Source organism: Phyllostomus discolor, chromosome 10, assembly GCF_004126475.2.
Source record: "Phyllostomus discolor isolate MPI-MPIP mPhyDis1 chromosome 10, mPhyDis1.pri.v3, whole genome shotgun sequence".
Lineage (NCBI taxonomy): Eukaryota > Metazoa > Chordata > Mammalia > Chiroptera > Phyllostomidae > Phyllostomus > Phyllostomus discolor.
The window spans coordinates 82,671,329-82,685,896 of NC_040912.2; the positions used below are offsets into that span (position 1 = coordinate 82,671,329).

At 41.7% G+C, this 14,568-nt stretch overlaps 1 protein-coding gene across 2 annotated transcripts in view; it reads left to right on the top strand.

The window, feature by feature from the left end:
• The first annotated feature begins 357 nt into the window (after window positions 1-357).
• The window catches only part of AKR1D1 (aldo-keto reductase family 1 member D1), a 42,808-nt gene continuing 28,597 nt past the window's right edge, over window positions 358-14,568 (top strand). The window contains exons 1-2 of one of the 2 annotated variants that reach the window (XM_036010944.1): window positions 358-381; window positions 1,109-1,272. In XM_036010944.1, the coding sequence (XP_035866837.1) occupies window positions 1,180-1,272 (93 nt within the window). In that variant the 5' untranslated portion in view covers window positions 358-381; window positions 1,109-1,179. The remainder of the gene's footprint in view (window positions 382-1,108; window positions 1,273-14,568) is intronic. The other variant, XM_028525974.2, reaches the window with a different exon arrangement.

The following is a 14,568-nucleotide window of genomic DNA, read 5'->3' on the forward strand; positions in this document are numbered from 1 at the left end:
GCTTTGAGCCAGGGGGATGGGAGTGACTTCCACCCAAGATGTAACTGGGATGCGACTCCCCCTGGTTACAGAGCCTGTGTGAGAGTTTGGAGATGATTGGCTCCACGCCATGGGGCCACAACTGCTTGGACTTACGGTGGCAGCCCAGTAAAGCTGGAAGAATATGTGAGTGCTGGCAAGTATAGCCGATTGTGAGAGGAGTCAGAATTGGGGCTGCAGAGGAGGATTGGCACGAGGATTTAAACCGAGACTTAGCAGCCATTGGGGAGAGAACCACGTGGCTTTGGCAGAGTGGAGACTTCCCTACAGCCTTGGCGAAGAGAGGACCACATGGCTGCCAGGAGCCCGAATCCCCAACGTTTGCTTCTTTTCCTGAGATACAGTTCCCTGAATTAGAGCAGGGGGAGAAGGAAGCACTGTGGGCGTCTGTGGGTATCCAAAAGGACTCTGGTATTTTAATGAAGACATTAGGTCGCTACTTTAAGTCTGTATAGCCTTAAATAAACATTTCGTGTCCTTTCCACAAATCTCTGGCATTGAGAGACGTCTTTCCTTTGCCAGCGGACAAACAAACCTAGTGGGAGGTCATTTCCGTAATAGTTTATCTTACCCCCTTGGTCCCAGTGTTCTGTTACAGCCCTCTGGTCTTTCCTCTAGCCCAGTGTTTCCCCAGTTTAATTAGGAGATAAAAATCCCAGACTTCTTCCCTGTCCTCTGCATCAGAATTTCCAGGGAAGTCCTGGAAAACTACTGCAGTCTCACCTGACGCTGGCCCTAATGTTGAAGTTTTCAGGAATATGAACCAGCAAATTTCCTTTATAGTTTAAAAGTATTTGAGATAAACTTGTCATTTGGCAACGAGAGCATCGTAACTGATAGGACCCAGCTTGATTTGTTTCCTTTCAGGTTTTTTTCCCACCTTTTCTCTGAACAAGAGTAAGCATAAACCCTCAATGAGTTATTTATACATCTCTGATACGGTTCAAAGGCCAATCTCGGTTAGGATTTCCAGGATGACGTAGAAGAAAACAGGTTGAGAAACAGGTCTGTCCATCTGTCTTCCCTCCCACTGCTCCTCCCTCTGACCCCCGTTTCTTTGATTAAACAGGCCCTAGGACACTTGTTCAAAAATTGTGTAGAAGCGCTCCTGGAAATCTGAAGTCCCAGGCTGTCTGCCCCATGGACCTCAGTGCCGCCGATCACCGTATACCTCTCAGTGATGGAAACAGCATTCCTATCATCGGGCTTGGTACCTACTCAAATCCTCGGGTGGTAAGTTTATCTGTCTTTCTATTTGCTTTTTCTCATAAGAAACTTTCCTAAAGCATAATCTGCAATTCGTTTTGAGCGGATCTCATTGATTTCCTTTTTTTGTAACAAGGAAAGCAACCTCCAAGAGCTCATATTTGGCTGAATGAGTATTGAGGCAAATATGAAATTGAATCAGTTTGTGATTTAAAAATGATCTTGGATTAGAGGAGGGGACCTTTCTGCTTCCTTTACTAAAGTGCAGCTGGCTGTTTATTATTTGATTGATCTCCAGGACGTGAAATTATGGAGTTTATGGCCTGTCATTTTTTTAAGTTCATATTTGAGAATTTTTAGTTCAGTCTAACAAACAGACAGTGAAAGCCTACCGTGTATGAAGCATGAAACCCAGAAGCCTCACAGATGAAGAGAATAGTCTCTGCTACCTTGGGATTAAAAATCTAGTCGAAGAGACACGCTTTCTAATAACTAACTACTGAAAAGTGAAGTCGAGAGTAAATGATACAAACAGCATCTCTCGGAAAACACCAATTTGTATTTCATAAGCCCTTCTTTTTTTTTTTCAGCCAGCAACCCATCCCCTTCCTAACTATCAACCCTCTGTTTGTTCTCTGTGTCTATGAGTCTGCTTTTGTGTTGTCTGTTTATTTTGTTCTTTAGAGTTTATTTAGAAGTGAAACCATATGATATTTGCCTTTCTTTATCTAATTTAGTTCACTTAGCAAAAATACCCTCTAGACAAGCAATTTTCAACCTTTTTCATCTCATGGCACACATAAACTAATTACTAAAATTCTGCACACACCCAAAAATATATTTTTTGCCAATCTGAAAAAAAAATAGGTATAATTTTGATTCATTCACACTGGACAGCTATTGTTGTATTGGCTGTTGTCATGATTTTTATGTGACAATCCAAGGGAAAAGAGGTCAGTGCCCCTGACAAAATAGGTGTTGCATGCTTTAAAAATTCTCGTAACACACCAGTTGAAAATTGCTGCTCCAGGTCCATGCTGTAGCAAATGGTAAGATTTTATTCTTTTCTATGGCCAAGTGATAGTCCATTGTGGAAATGTACCAGGGCTTTTTTATCCACTCATCTATTGATGAGTACTTGGGTTGCTTCCATATCTGGGCTATTGTAAATAATGCTACAATGAACATAGGGGTGCATATCTTCTTTTGAACTAGTGTTTCGTGTTTCTTCACATATATTCCCAAATGTGGAACCACTGGGTCAGGGCATAGTTACATTTGACCATGGAGAGTGAAGTGGGTTTCCATTAAAACATGATAAAGTTCCTACTTAAGTCTTTCTGCCGTTCTCATTGTGATTCAACACCTAAGGCTGATTACCAAAACAAAAAGTGGTATGTGTAGAAACGCTACTGCAATTTGAGTGATCATGAATGAATGAACTCTGGACAGCTGTGAACGAGGTTGTCGGGCAGAGACGCAGAGCGGAGGTCAGGCATCTCAGGCAGAAGGGGGAGTGTAGAGGCACGAGACCTATGGCATGTCCAGGAAAGGTCAAGTCCACAGTGGCGGACACATAGAATTAGTGGTGGAGGGAAAGGCAGCTGGATCCGGAAATGCAAGTTGAGACTGGATTGTAGAAAAAGAGGAATTATTTAAAGTTTAGGAACAGAAGGATAGCATCCTCAGATCAGTGTTTTTGAAAGATAATTCTGGGGTAGCATGGAGAATGGAGGAGAGAAGAGAACTGAACTACAGATACCGAGAGCAGTTAGCACTTGCGCCAGAATTCCACATTCCACGTCACCCTCCACTGTTTTGGTAATGCCAAGGAAAGTCACTGTTGGAACAATTCTAAGAGTCTGGTCATCAGCCCCTTCCTTTTCTTGCTTTGCCCATTGTCTCTGTATGACCTCATTCATAATCCTTGCTGCAAGCACATAAATGCAGAGACTCCTAAATCAATATTTCCTATTCTGTTTGTTATATCTCCCTATACAGCTGTACACTGGCTATGACGGAACCACCTGGGGCATTTTTGAAAAGTACAGCTCCTTAGGCTTCACCTCAGGTCTACAGAATCTGGATCTCTAGGGACAGAGCCTAAGAATCCACATTTAACATGCTCCTTGGGTAATTCTGGTGTACAATCAAATAGGCACTCCAACCTCCACAGGCAACTGTAAGTCAATATAGCAAAATATACTCATCCCTCCTCCCCCCCCCCAAATACTCCTGCTCCTAGCAAACAGCACCACCGCCAGCCATGCAAACTAGAAATCTAAGTGTATTTCCTCGTTCTGCCCTCTTCGTCACTTCTCTGCACTACATGCTAAAGGTTGCTAAATAACTATTGAATTTATTCCAGTAATATCTCCTCATTTCACAGCCTGCTCTTTATCCATTGTCACTGCCTTAGTTTAGGCTCTTAGTGTATCTTTGGGCTATCCTTCCAATTTTGTTCCCTTCCAATTAATTATCCAAAGTGGGGCTCTCGGGGGCTTCCTCGGGCCCAAATCTGATCACGGCGCTCTGCTGTTTAATCATTTCAATGGCTCCCTACCAATTACAGTATCAAGTCCACACCCCTTACCTTGCACACTGGGCCTTTATGGTTCATTCAAGACCCACCTGTGCAACAGCATCTACCACCACTCTTCCAACCTCTCCCTATGTGGAAAGCATAATAACCTAAGTTCTTCGAACATCATCCTCATCTCCCTGCCTTTGAACATGCTGCCTTCTACCTGGAACCCCCTTTCTCCTCATTTGTTCACTCAGCTAACTTCTACTAGACCTTCCAGATGCAGCTCAAGGACCTCTCTCCTTAGAAGCCCATGTCTCAGCCACCACAGCTTGCCCCTTCTGCGTGTTCACATAGCTTCTTGGGCTCGACTCTATTGTAACTCTTATCAAACTACATTGTAATCATTGTTTCTCTGCAATCTTCCTCACAAGACCGTGAAATTCATCAGGAAAGAGATAATGTCTTGTTTAGCTCTCTATTCCCAGCGTAATGTGTCTAGTAGATATGGGTGTTCAGCCGATGCTTGTCCACTTAGTGAGTGAGTTTCTGAAAGCAGATGCGTACGTCTGTGAGCATCGGAGGACACGGAGATGCAGATGGACACGATAATCATAGCTAAATTTGGGGGGACACTTAACCATGTGCCAGGAACTCTTTTAAGTGCTTCACATTACATGCATTTTCTTTTTTTAAGATTTTATTTATTTATTTATTTAGATTTTATTTATTTATTTTTAGGGAGGGAAGTGGGGGGAGAGAGAGAGAGAGAGAGAAACATCAATGTGCGGTTGCTGGGGGTTCTGGTCTGCAATCCAGGCATGTACCCTGACTGGGAATCGAACCTGGGACACTTTGGTTCCCAGCCCGCTCTCAATCCACTGAGCTATGCCAGCCAGGGCTTATTTATTTATTTTTAGAGAGGGAAGGGAGGGAGATAGAGAGAGAGAGAGAGAAACATCCATGTGCGGTTGCTGGGGGTCATGGCCTGCAACTCAGGCATGTACCCTGACTGGGAATCGAACCTGCGACACTTTCGTTCACAGCCCGCGCTCAATCCACTGAGCTATGCCAGCCAGGGCTACATGTATTTTCTAATTTAATTCTCACAATATTTTTAAAGGAATACCATTTAACAAATTTTATAGATGACAAAACAGAGTTAAATAAATTGCCCCAAACTTATAATGGGGTCCCTACTAAGGGACAGAGCAGGGATTTTAACCAATGTAGTTTGGGTTCAGATCTTATCCTTTAATCCCTATATTATATTACCTGTTATGAATATATCTTCTATTAATAAAGCTGCGTATTTCTCACTGGGACTTGCTGTGTACATTTCTGTATAAGAAAGTATGTAGGAACATATGCCCTGCAATATGTATCCTAGGATGTATAAGTGCTATAAAGCAGTCATGTGCCATTTCCCAAAAAGAGCTGTAACTTACTTCACAAGATACAATATGCACCAATCAAAGAATGCGACGTGAGAGGAACTCTCCTGGAAGTGATCATGTGTGCCCAGACCACGTTTGTGATCAGAAACGTTGTCGGTTGTAAAATAATGTATGGAGGTAACAGTGCATCTCACAAAATCAGAAACTCTAATGTGAAAAAAAATACACAACATGCGTCCGACAGATCTCCAGGAGGGGAAGAGGCGGAGCTGGAATAAAGAGGGACAATGGGAATAGAGGGAATGGAGTGTCTCGGATAGAGTGGACTCCTGGCTTTCTGCTCCCAGCTGAACAACTGCAAACTGCTTTATCATCTACCCAGGGCTGATGAGGCAGAGCCTTAGAACCCCCTGTGCCCAACCTGGTCACCCCGAAGCAAAAGTACTGATTTAGGTTTAACCTCAGAATCAGTCTTATTTCTGGAGTTGGAGGCTGATGCCAAAATTTAGCCTTCTCTGCTTCACCGGCCCAGGAGTCTCTTCAAAACCTTTCACTCCACAAGAGACACAAGGGGAATGCCAAGTTCAGATAACTCTTTAACTGGAACTCATTCGTGTTTTGTGTACATAGCGAATCCAGTCAATATTTTTCCTGGGATCCTGTTCAGTTGTGATACAGGAGTTAGAGAGCAGTAGGGCCCCGAGGGAAGGTTTACACATGTCTTCCGTGGGGGATGGGGTCGGAGCAGAGAAGCGAGGCTAAAATAGGGAAGACTAACACTATCTCTCCCAACTTCTGCCTGGTCGAGGTTCCACTGGAACATACGGAGACAGGAACTCTGGGGAAGCAGCTGGGAAACGTAGTTTCATGGGGCCGTGTGAGGCTGACCAACCCAGGTTTTCCTGACTTGCAAAGCCTTTTTTTTCTCCTCTCTCAGTGTGCCCAACTTTCTTGTAAAGGTGCTTCATGCCTGTGACTTCAGGGAATGTGAGATGAACCAAGATTAGTAGCACTAAGCACTCTGTGTATTATCTCGCCTAGGGATCACTAATGAAAAACCTCAAGCGCACAAATGATCTGTGTGACCTTTCTCTATGAAAGCTCCCCAGAATGCTCTCACACAGGGATGAAACGGTCTACAATAGCCTCCCAACACATCTCCCTTGTTTCCAGCTCTCTCCCCACAGCTCCATCTGGTACGTCCCATCAGCGACAGTCTTGAGTCTTATTCCTTTTTTTGTTTGTTTTTGCTTTGATAGAAATTAATTCACTTTGTACGAGTATCAGCTCATAGAGTTAGTAGCTAATAGTAATCAAAAACTTCAAGTGAAACTCGAGAATATTACCAGGTGTGCGAATGACACAGATCTAGGATCAATGGCAACCATTTTGGAAGATGGCCAATCATTCAGTTCAAAAAATATTTATCGTGTGCCTACCACATGGGAGGCATTTTTGTACATGATGCAGGAATCAAAACAATGGGCTAGAAACAAGGCATTTAAAGTCTGTGAGTGGATGAGTGTGGCAGCAAAAGCAAATGCACGTGTAACCACAGTATAAGGCAAAGCTGGAGCCCTCTGAGAGAACACTGGTTCACAGATGAAAGCCGCCATGAAAATAATCTAGTCATCAAGGGTGGAGGGAGTAAGCCAGGAAGGTGGATTGGGGCCATAATTGATCCAGTATTTCTTTCTGGATGGTCCTGGTTGAGATTTCTGTAATTGTAAATAGTTTCTACAACCTGGAGAGTGAGCCAATGGCTTTGCATATGGGGCAAAGGTGAGGTGAAATCCAAGGCCTTAATGAACACCAAAGGAGCCTGTGTCGTCAAGTCCGTTCTGCCCCTGGGTTGGAGGAGGCGGAGGGCACGAGGCTCAGAACCCCTTCTTGGAACTATGCCACCTGTTAAGATTTTATTGATTTTTGGAGGGAGAAGGAGAGGGAGCGAAACATTGATGGATTGTCTCTCATACACCCCAAAATGGGAACCTGGCATGCAATCCAGGTATGTGCCCTGAATGGAATCTAGCCAGTGACCTTTTGGTTCAAAGGCTGGCACTCAATCCGCTGAGCCACACTGTGGTCAGTGTGCCAGAAGTATGCCATCCTTTAAAATTTCCTCCTTTCTCCTCAATGTCTACCTAATCTCTCTCTTCCTCTCAATCCAGGGAACATTGTTTCACTTGGAGAAGGCAAAGTCCTGTTCTTATGTCAAGTATTTTTTTAATACTGGGGACAGGGTGTTAAAGAAAAAAATTATTCAGTGCCACCTGTTAAAGCATGGTAAGGAAGACTTTATTCAAGGAGAGGGACTGCTTTGATAGGCACAGGGACTACTGTGATGGAATTTTGCAGTAGGAGAGATGGGCTCAACCCTGAACACAGCAAAGGCAGGTGGGACCTATAGCCAAGGAGCAGAATGGGGGGTCAGTGGATAGAAAATCACTAAGAGCAGACATCAGGGGGTAAGGAGTATTCTGGTTAAACCAACCTAACAGGATTCTTGCTGAAGACAGAACTGGATGAACAGGCATCACTGAGGGTGGTGGAGGATGAGGAAGGAACCTGACTGGATATGAAAGGTGGTCAGACAGGGAGGGTGGGGCAGGGGGTGTTGCTAAACTGGCTTAGCAGGATTTTGCTCAAATTGACTAGTGCAGAGATGAGCAAGAAAGTCCGTGTTGGAAAGGGTTCCAGAGGGGCATGATTAGGGTTGGATCAGTGAAAGCATTTCTGTCGGAGAAGAGAGTAGTTTCACAGTCTCTACCTAAAGGGACCAGAGACTAAGCATAGCACTCCCTTGGTCTATCCATGCTGTCACAAGGTGTAAGATTGCATTCTTTTTATTGCTGAGTAATACTCCAGTGTATATATGTAACACACCTTCTTTATCCAGTTGTCTATTGATGGATACAGGTTGATTCTACATCTTGGCTATTGTAAATAATGCTGCGATGAACATAGGAATACATTTATCTTTTCGAATTAATGCTTTGTGTTTCTTCAGCCCAATACTCAGAAATGCAATTGCTGGGTCATAGGTAGTTCTATTTTAGTATTTTGAAGAACCTCCATACTTAGGGGGCTATACAACTTGCATTCCCACTAACAGTGCACTAGGGTTTGCTTTTCTCCATGTCTTTGCCAACAGTTGTTGTTTGTTGCTTTGTTGATGATAGCCATTCTGGCAGGTGTGAGGTGACATCTCATTGTGGTTTTCATTTGTATTTCCCTAATCGCTAGTGACACTGAGCATCCTTTCATGCGTCTATTGGCCACCTGTACACTGAGACATACTCTTACATATTTAAAATGCCTCCAGAGAGCAGGATGACAGAGTGTATAGATCCCTGTGTATCTCCCCTTAAATCTATAATGCAACAAAGGTTCCTCTGTTCCACACACTAGCAGGCTTGGGAGATCCACACATTGGTACATCTGAAGGAGGTTGTATCGGCACACACAGGGGAGGCAGGATGAGGGAGAATACAGGGTTGGTTCCTGAAGATGCAGTTCCATAGCCACCATGGCTGGCCTGTGGCTCCAGCTCATGGGGGTAGTGGTGCAGGAGTCAGGGTGCAGCCCTACACTATGGCCCAGTAGAGGGTAAGAGAGAGACAAACAGCATTAGCATCTGAGGACCTGCTCCCTCCCCTCGCTCACCACTTCCTCACACCACTGAGACCCAGTGACCCAAAATCAGCGGGGACACTCACCACCTTGTCACACAAGCGGCAACTCCCATGACCACAGTAACAACCCCTGCCCGGAGGGGCAAGTAGCATAGGGAAGAGAAGATAAAAGTTTGCACTACAGTGCCATCTACTGGAAAACACAGCAAAGACCTCTAATTACCAACCTGCTGAGCTGTTCAAATCAAAATGGTGCCCAACAGAGTAGATCATATGGAAGGGAGGATTAGTGAGGTTGAAGATAGAAATCCAGAAATGATTCAGATGGAAGAAGAAAGAAAACCTAGATGTTTTCAAAGTGAAGGAACTCTGCAAGAACTATCCGACTCTATCAGAAAGGGCAACATAAGGATAATGGGTGTCCCAGAAGGAGAAGAAAGGGAGAAGGAAACAGAGAGGCTATTCAAAGGAATAATTGTTGAGAATTTCCAAAACCTAAGGAAGGAACTGGACATGCAAGTACAAGGAACTAACAAAGCACCTAATTATCTCAAGTCGAAAGACCTTTTCCAAGACACATTATGTTAAAACTGTCAGAAGTTAATACATGGTCAAAAGATAAAGACAGTGACCTACAAAAGACACCCCGACAGAATATCATTAGATTTCCCAACAGGAACCCTACAGCTCAGGAAAGAGTGGAATGATAGATTCAAAATATTGAGAGGTAGAAATCACCATCCAAGAGTAATATATACAACAAAGTCATCTTTTAGATATGAAGGAGAAATAAAGGATTTCCCAGACAAACAAAAGCTGAGGGAATTTACTACAAGGCCCGTGTTATAAGAAATGTTGCAAGGAGCACTTCTACCTAAAATAGAAAGACAAAGATACACAAAACTGTAAGGTGACAAAGAGAAGAAAATTGCAACTCTGTTTAGGAATAGGGTGTTAAACAATTATAACATAAGGGTTAAAGGGGAAAAAAGCATTAAAAATACAACAACTACAATTCGATAATGAACACACAACATTAAAAAAGGATAATTTGTGGAAACAAATACATAAAAGGGGAGGAGTAAAAGGATGTGATTTGTATAGGTAAATAAAGATGACATGTTATCAGAAGAAAAAAGACTTTTATCTACGAGACAAAACCTCATGGTAACCACAAAAACAAAAATCCAGAGCTGAGATAAAAAACATAAAAGTAGAGGAAACAGAGAGAAACATCATAGGAAACCACTAAACTAAAATAGCAGATAGAAAAACAAGGGGAAAGAAACAGTGGAGATACAGAGTAATCAGAAAATAAAATATATAGTGACAGTTACCAGTAAGTCCTCATCTATCAATAATCACCCTACATGTAAATAGACCGAATTTACTAATCAAAAGGCACAACAGAGCAGGTGATTGGAAAACAAGACCGTAAGAGACCAATCTCAACTCCAAAGACAAACATAGACTCAAAGGGAAGAAGTGAAAGCTAATTCTCTAAGCAAATTGGACCCAGAGAAAACTGGGCACAGACACGTTGATATCAGACAAAATAGATTTCAAGACAAAAAAATAAAAAAGACAAAACTGAACATTTTGTGATAATAAAGGGGACAGTCCAAGAATACATACATTTATTAACATATATACACCCAACCTAGGAGCAGCAAAATATATAAAGCACTTATTAATAGACCCAAAGGGAGAAATGAATAATAACATAATAAATAATAGTAGGAGACTGTAGCACCCTGCTTACACCAATGGATTGATCATATAGACAGAAAGTAAACAAAAAAAATCAGTCTTAAATCAACATTAGATCAGGTGGACTTGAATAGACATTTATAGAGTTTTCTACCCCAAAGTGACAGAATATACATTCTTCTCAATTGCACATGGAACCTTCTCAAGGGTAGACAATATGTTGGGACACAAAAAAATCTCAATAAATTTAAGAAAATTGAAATGATGCCAGCATTTTTTCCCCAACCACAGTAATATAAACTAGAAATCAACTACTAGAAGAAAGCTGGAAAACTACAACTATGTGGAGATTAAACAACAGCAACTATTGGGTCAATGAAGAAATCAGAAAAAAAAAATCAAATCATGCATAGACACCAATGAAAATAAAAACAAAACATACCAAAATCTTTGGGATGCAGCAAAAGCGATGCTGAAAGAGATCTTTACATCCATGCAGGCCTACCTCAAGAAATAAGAAAAACCTCAGATAAACAATCAGCATTACACCTTAAGGAACTAGAAAAAGAACAAATGAGGCCCAAAGTTATTAGAAGGATGAAAATAGTAAAAATACAAGCAGAAATGAAAGAAATAGAGAATAAAAAGACAATAGAAATTGTCTATTGGTTCTTTCACAAGATAAAAAAAAATGATAAAACTTTAGCTAGAGTCACTGAGGAAAAAAGAGATGAGCCAAATAAAACCAGAGATGAATGAGAAAAAGTTATTGCAGATACCACAGAAGTACAAATGATGGTAAAAGAAAACTATTGGAGATCCAAGACGGTGGCAGAGGAGGTGGAAATCTCGCTCACTTCTTCTCAGAAACAAACTGGAATTACAACTAAATTATAGTGCAATCAACCTGAATGACCAGCTGAAGACTAGCTGAACGGAACTCTGATAACTGAGGACGCACAGAAGCACCACGTGGAGACTAGAAGGAAGGGTGCAGATGTGAACATGGCTGGCCCAGTGCTGATATGTGGTGTGGTTGGGAATGCGGAGGGATATCTCAGCTGCAAAGGACCCCCCTGAGGAGACAAGGGCTCAGCTCCACTCCAGGCTCCGAGCCGGGAACACCAGTGCTGAGAAGAGAAACCCATATACCATCTGTCTATAAAAATCAGCAGGGAGTCCATCTGCCAGGACAGCATGGAGGCTGCTAGAAACCCACGCACCCTCCCAAAGCACCAACACACAATACTGCATTCACAAGTATTCCCCCTGGGCTCTAAGGGAGGGACGGCAACTCAGAGCAAACTGGAGCCATAGAGGGAGATATTAGGTTGTGTGGCTTCAGGGAGAGGGCTAGAGGGACAGCCGCCATTGCCCCTGAGCTGAGTCCCTCTCCCAGGCTGCCACAGACACCATCTTTTCTGCACTCCCCTCCATAAGGCATCAGCCTGCAGAGGTATACTCCCCGCATCCTCCTGACTCCCTGTGGCTGACCCCTGTCAAGATCCTGCCTTGTGAAAAAATTAGCTAGTTGCAGGCAGCCTGGGTCTGCTGCAGGGTTTCTTATAAGGCTCTCCAGGAGGTTCATTTAGTCTCAGGGGTTGTTAGAGACACACTGGAAGAGACTGAGCTGTATGCTTCTGGGGCGAGGGCCTTTTTACCCACTAGCCTGACTGGCAATCCCCCCGTCTGTCCCCCACCAACACACACACAGCATCAGCCTGGGGATATCCACTTTCCCACCCTTCATGATTTCCTGCGGACCCTGCCTGCCAAGCTGTCATTATTTGCAGATGACATGATACTGTATACAGAGAACCCTAAAGATTCCACCAGAAACTACCAGCAGTGATAAATGAAATCACCGTAGCAGAATACAAAATAAATATTCTAAAATTTCAGTTGCATTTTCATACACCAATAATGAACAATCAGAAAGGAGAACAAAAAAAGAATCCCATTCCCAACTGCCTCAGAAAAATAAAATAAAATGCCTAGGAATAAATTTAACCAAGTAGGTAGAAAACCTGTACTTGAAAAAGTATAAGACACTGAAGAAACTATGCTGTGCTCATGAATAGGAAGAATTAACAGCATTAAAATGCCCATGTAACCCAAAGTAATCTAGTGATTCAATGCAATCCCTATCAAAATACTAATGGTGTTTTTCACAAAAATATAACAAAAAAATCCTAAAATTTGTATGGAACAACAAAAGATCCTGTATAGCCAAAGCAATTCTAAGAAAAAAAGAACAAAGTTAGAGGTATTACTCTTACTGATTTGAAACTATCCTACAAAGCTATAGTGAACAAAACAGCATGGTATTGGCTGAAAAACAGATGAACAGAATAAGGGATCAGAACTGACAGCCCAGAAATAAACCCACACATACATGGGTAACTAATGTATGACAAAGGAGCCGAGAACATGCAATGGAGAAAGAAAAGCCTCTTCAATAAGTGATGTTAGGAAAACTGGGGAGTTGTATGCTAAAGAATGAAACTAGACCACTATCTTACACCATAAGCAAAAATTAACTCAAAGTGGATTACAGTAGAGTTGAAGCTAAAACCCGAAACAATGGAATACATAAAAGAAAACATAGGCACTGTGCTTCTGAGCATTGGTCTTGATGGCGTTTTTGTGAATTTGACTCCAAAGGCAAGGAAACAAAAGCAAAAATAAACAAGTGGGATTAATCAAACTAAAGAGCTTCTTTACAGCAAAGGAAACCATCAATAACAAAAAAGCAACCAAATAAATGAGAGAAGATTATATATACAAACACACACATACACATCTAGTCACTCAACTCTACCAAAAAATAAAACCAAAAATCCCAGTTAAAAATTGGCAGATACCTGAACAGACATTTTTCCAAGGAAAACATAAAGGTGGCCAATAGGCATATGAAAACATGCTTATCCTCACTAATTATTAGGGAAATGCAAATCGAAATCACAATGTGATGCCACCTCATAACCGTTAGAATGGCTTTTATCCAAAAGACAGTGTTGGAGAGGATGCGATGGAAAGGGGATGCTGATACACTGTCGGAGCGATTGTGAATTGGTGCAACTGCTATGAAAACAGTAGGGAGGTTCCTCAAATATTAAGAATACAACTGCCAGCCCTGGCTGGCATAGCTCAGTGGATTGAGCGCGGGCTGGGAACCAAAGTGTCCCAGGTTCGATTCCCAGCCAGGGTACATTCCTGGGTTGCAGGCCATAACCCCCAGCAACCGCACATTGATGTTTCTCTCTATCTCTATCTCCATCCCTTCCCTCCCTAAAATAAATTAAAAAAAAAAAAAGAATACAACTGCCATACGATCCAGAAATTCCTCTTTTGGGTATTTATCCAAAAAATATGAAAACACTCATTTAATAAGACATACACACTGCTATGTTAATTGCAGCATTATTTACAATAGCCAAGACAGGGAAAAAACCCTAAGTATCTATCAACAGAAAAATGGATAAAGATAGTTTTACATATATATTTATAAATTATTTATAATGATTATACATTATATATCATTATATTATTGCATTGTATATTATATTGTATATTATATAATTATATGTAATGAAATTACATATATTTATATATAATGAAATATTACTCAGCCATAAAAAAGATGAGATGTTGCCATTTGTGACAACATGGATAAATCTTGAAGGTATTGTGCTAAATGAAATAGGTCAGATGGAAAAGGACAGAAACCACTTATATGTGGACTAGAAAACAAAAGTGTAATGAGCTAACAAAATAAAACAAAAAGTAACTCACAGGTACAGACACCAGAATGGTGGTTGCCAGAAGGGAAGGTGGTTGAGGGCAAGGGCAAAATTAGTAAAGGGGGTCAAATATATAATAATGAAAGGAAACTAGACTTTTGGGGGTAAGCACACAATAGAGTTGCAGGTACCAAATTATAATGTTATTCACCTGAAATTTATACGTTACTAATCAACATTACCAAAATAAAAAATAAATGTCATCGTAACTAAAGAACAGTAATTTATGTGCAATCTGGAAAATGGATAACTTA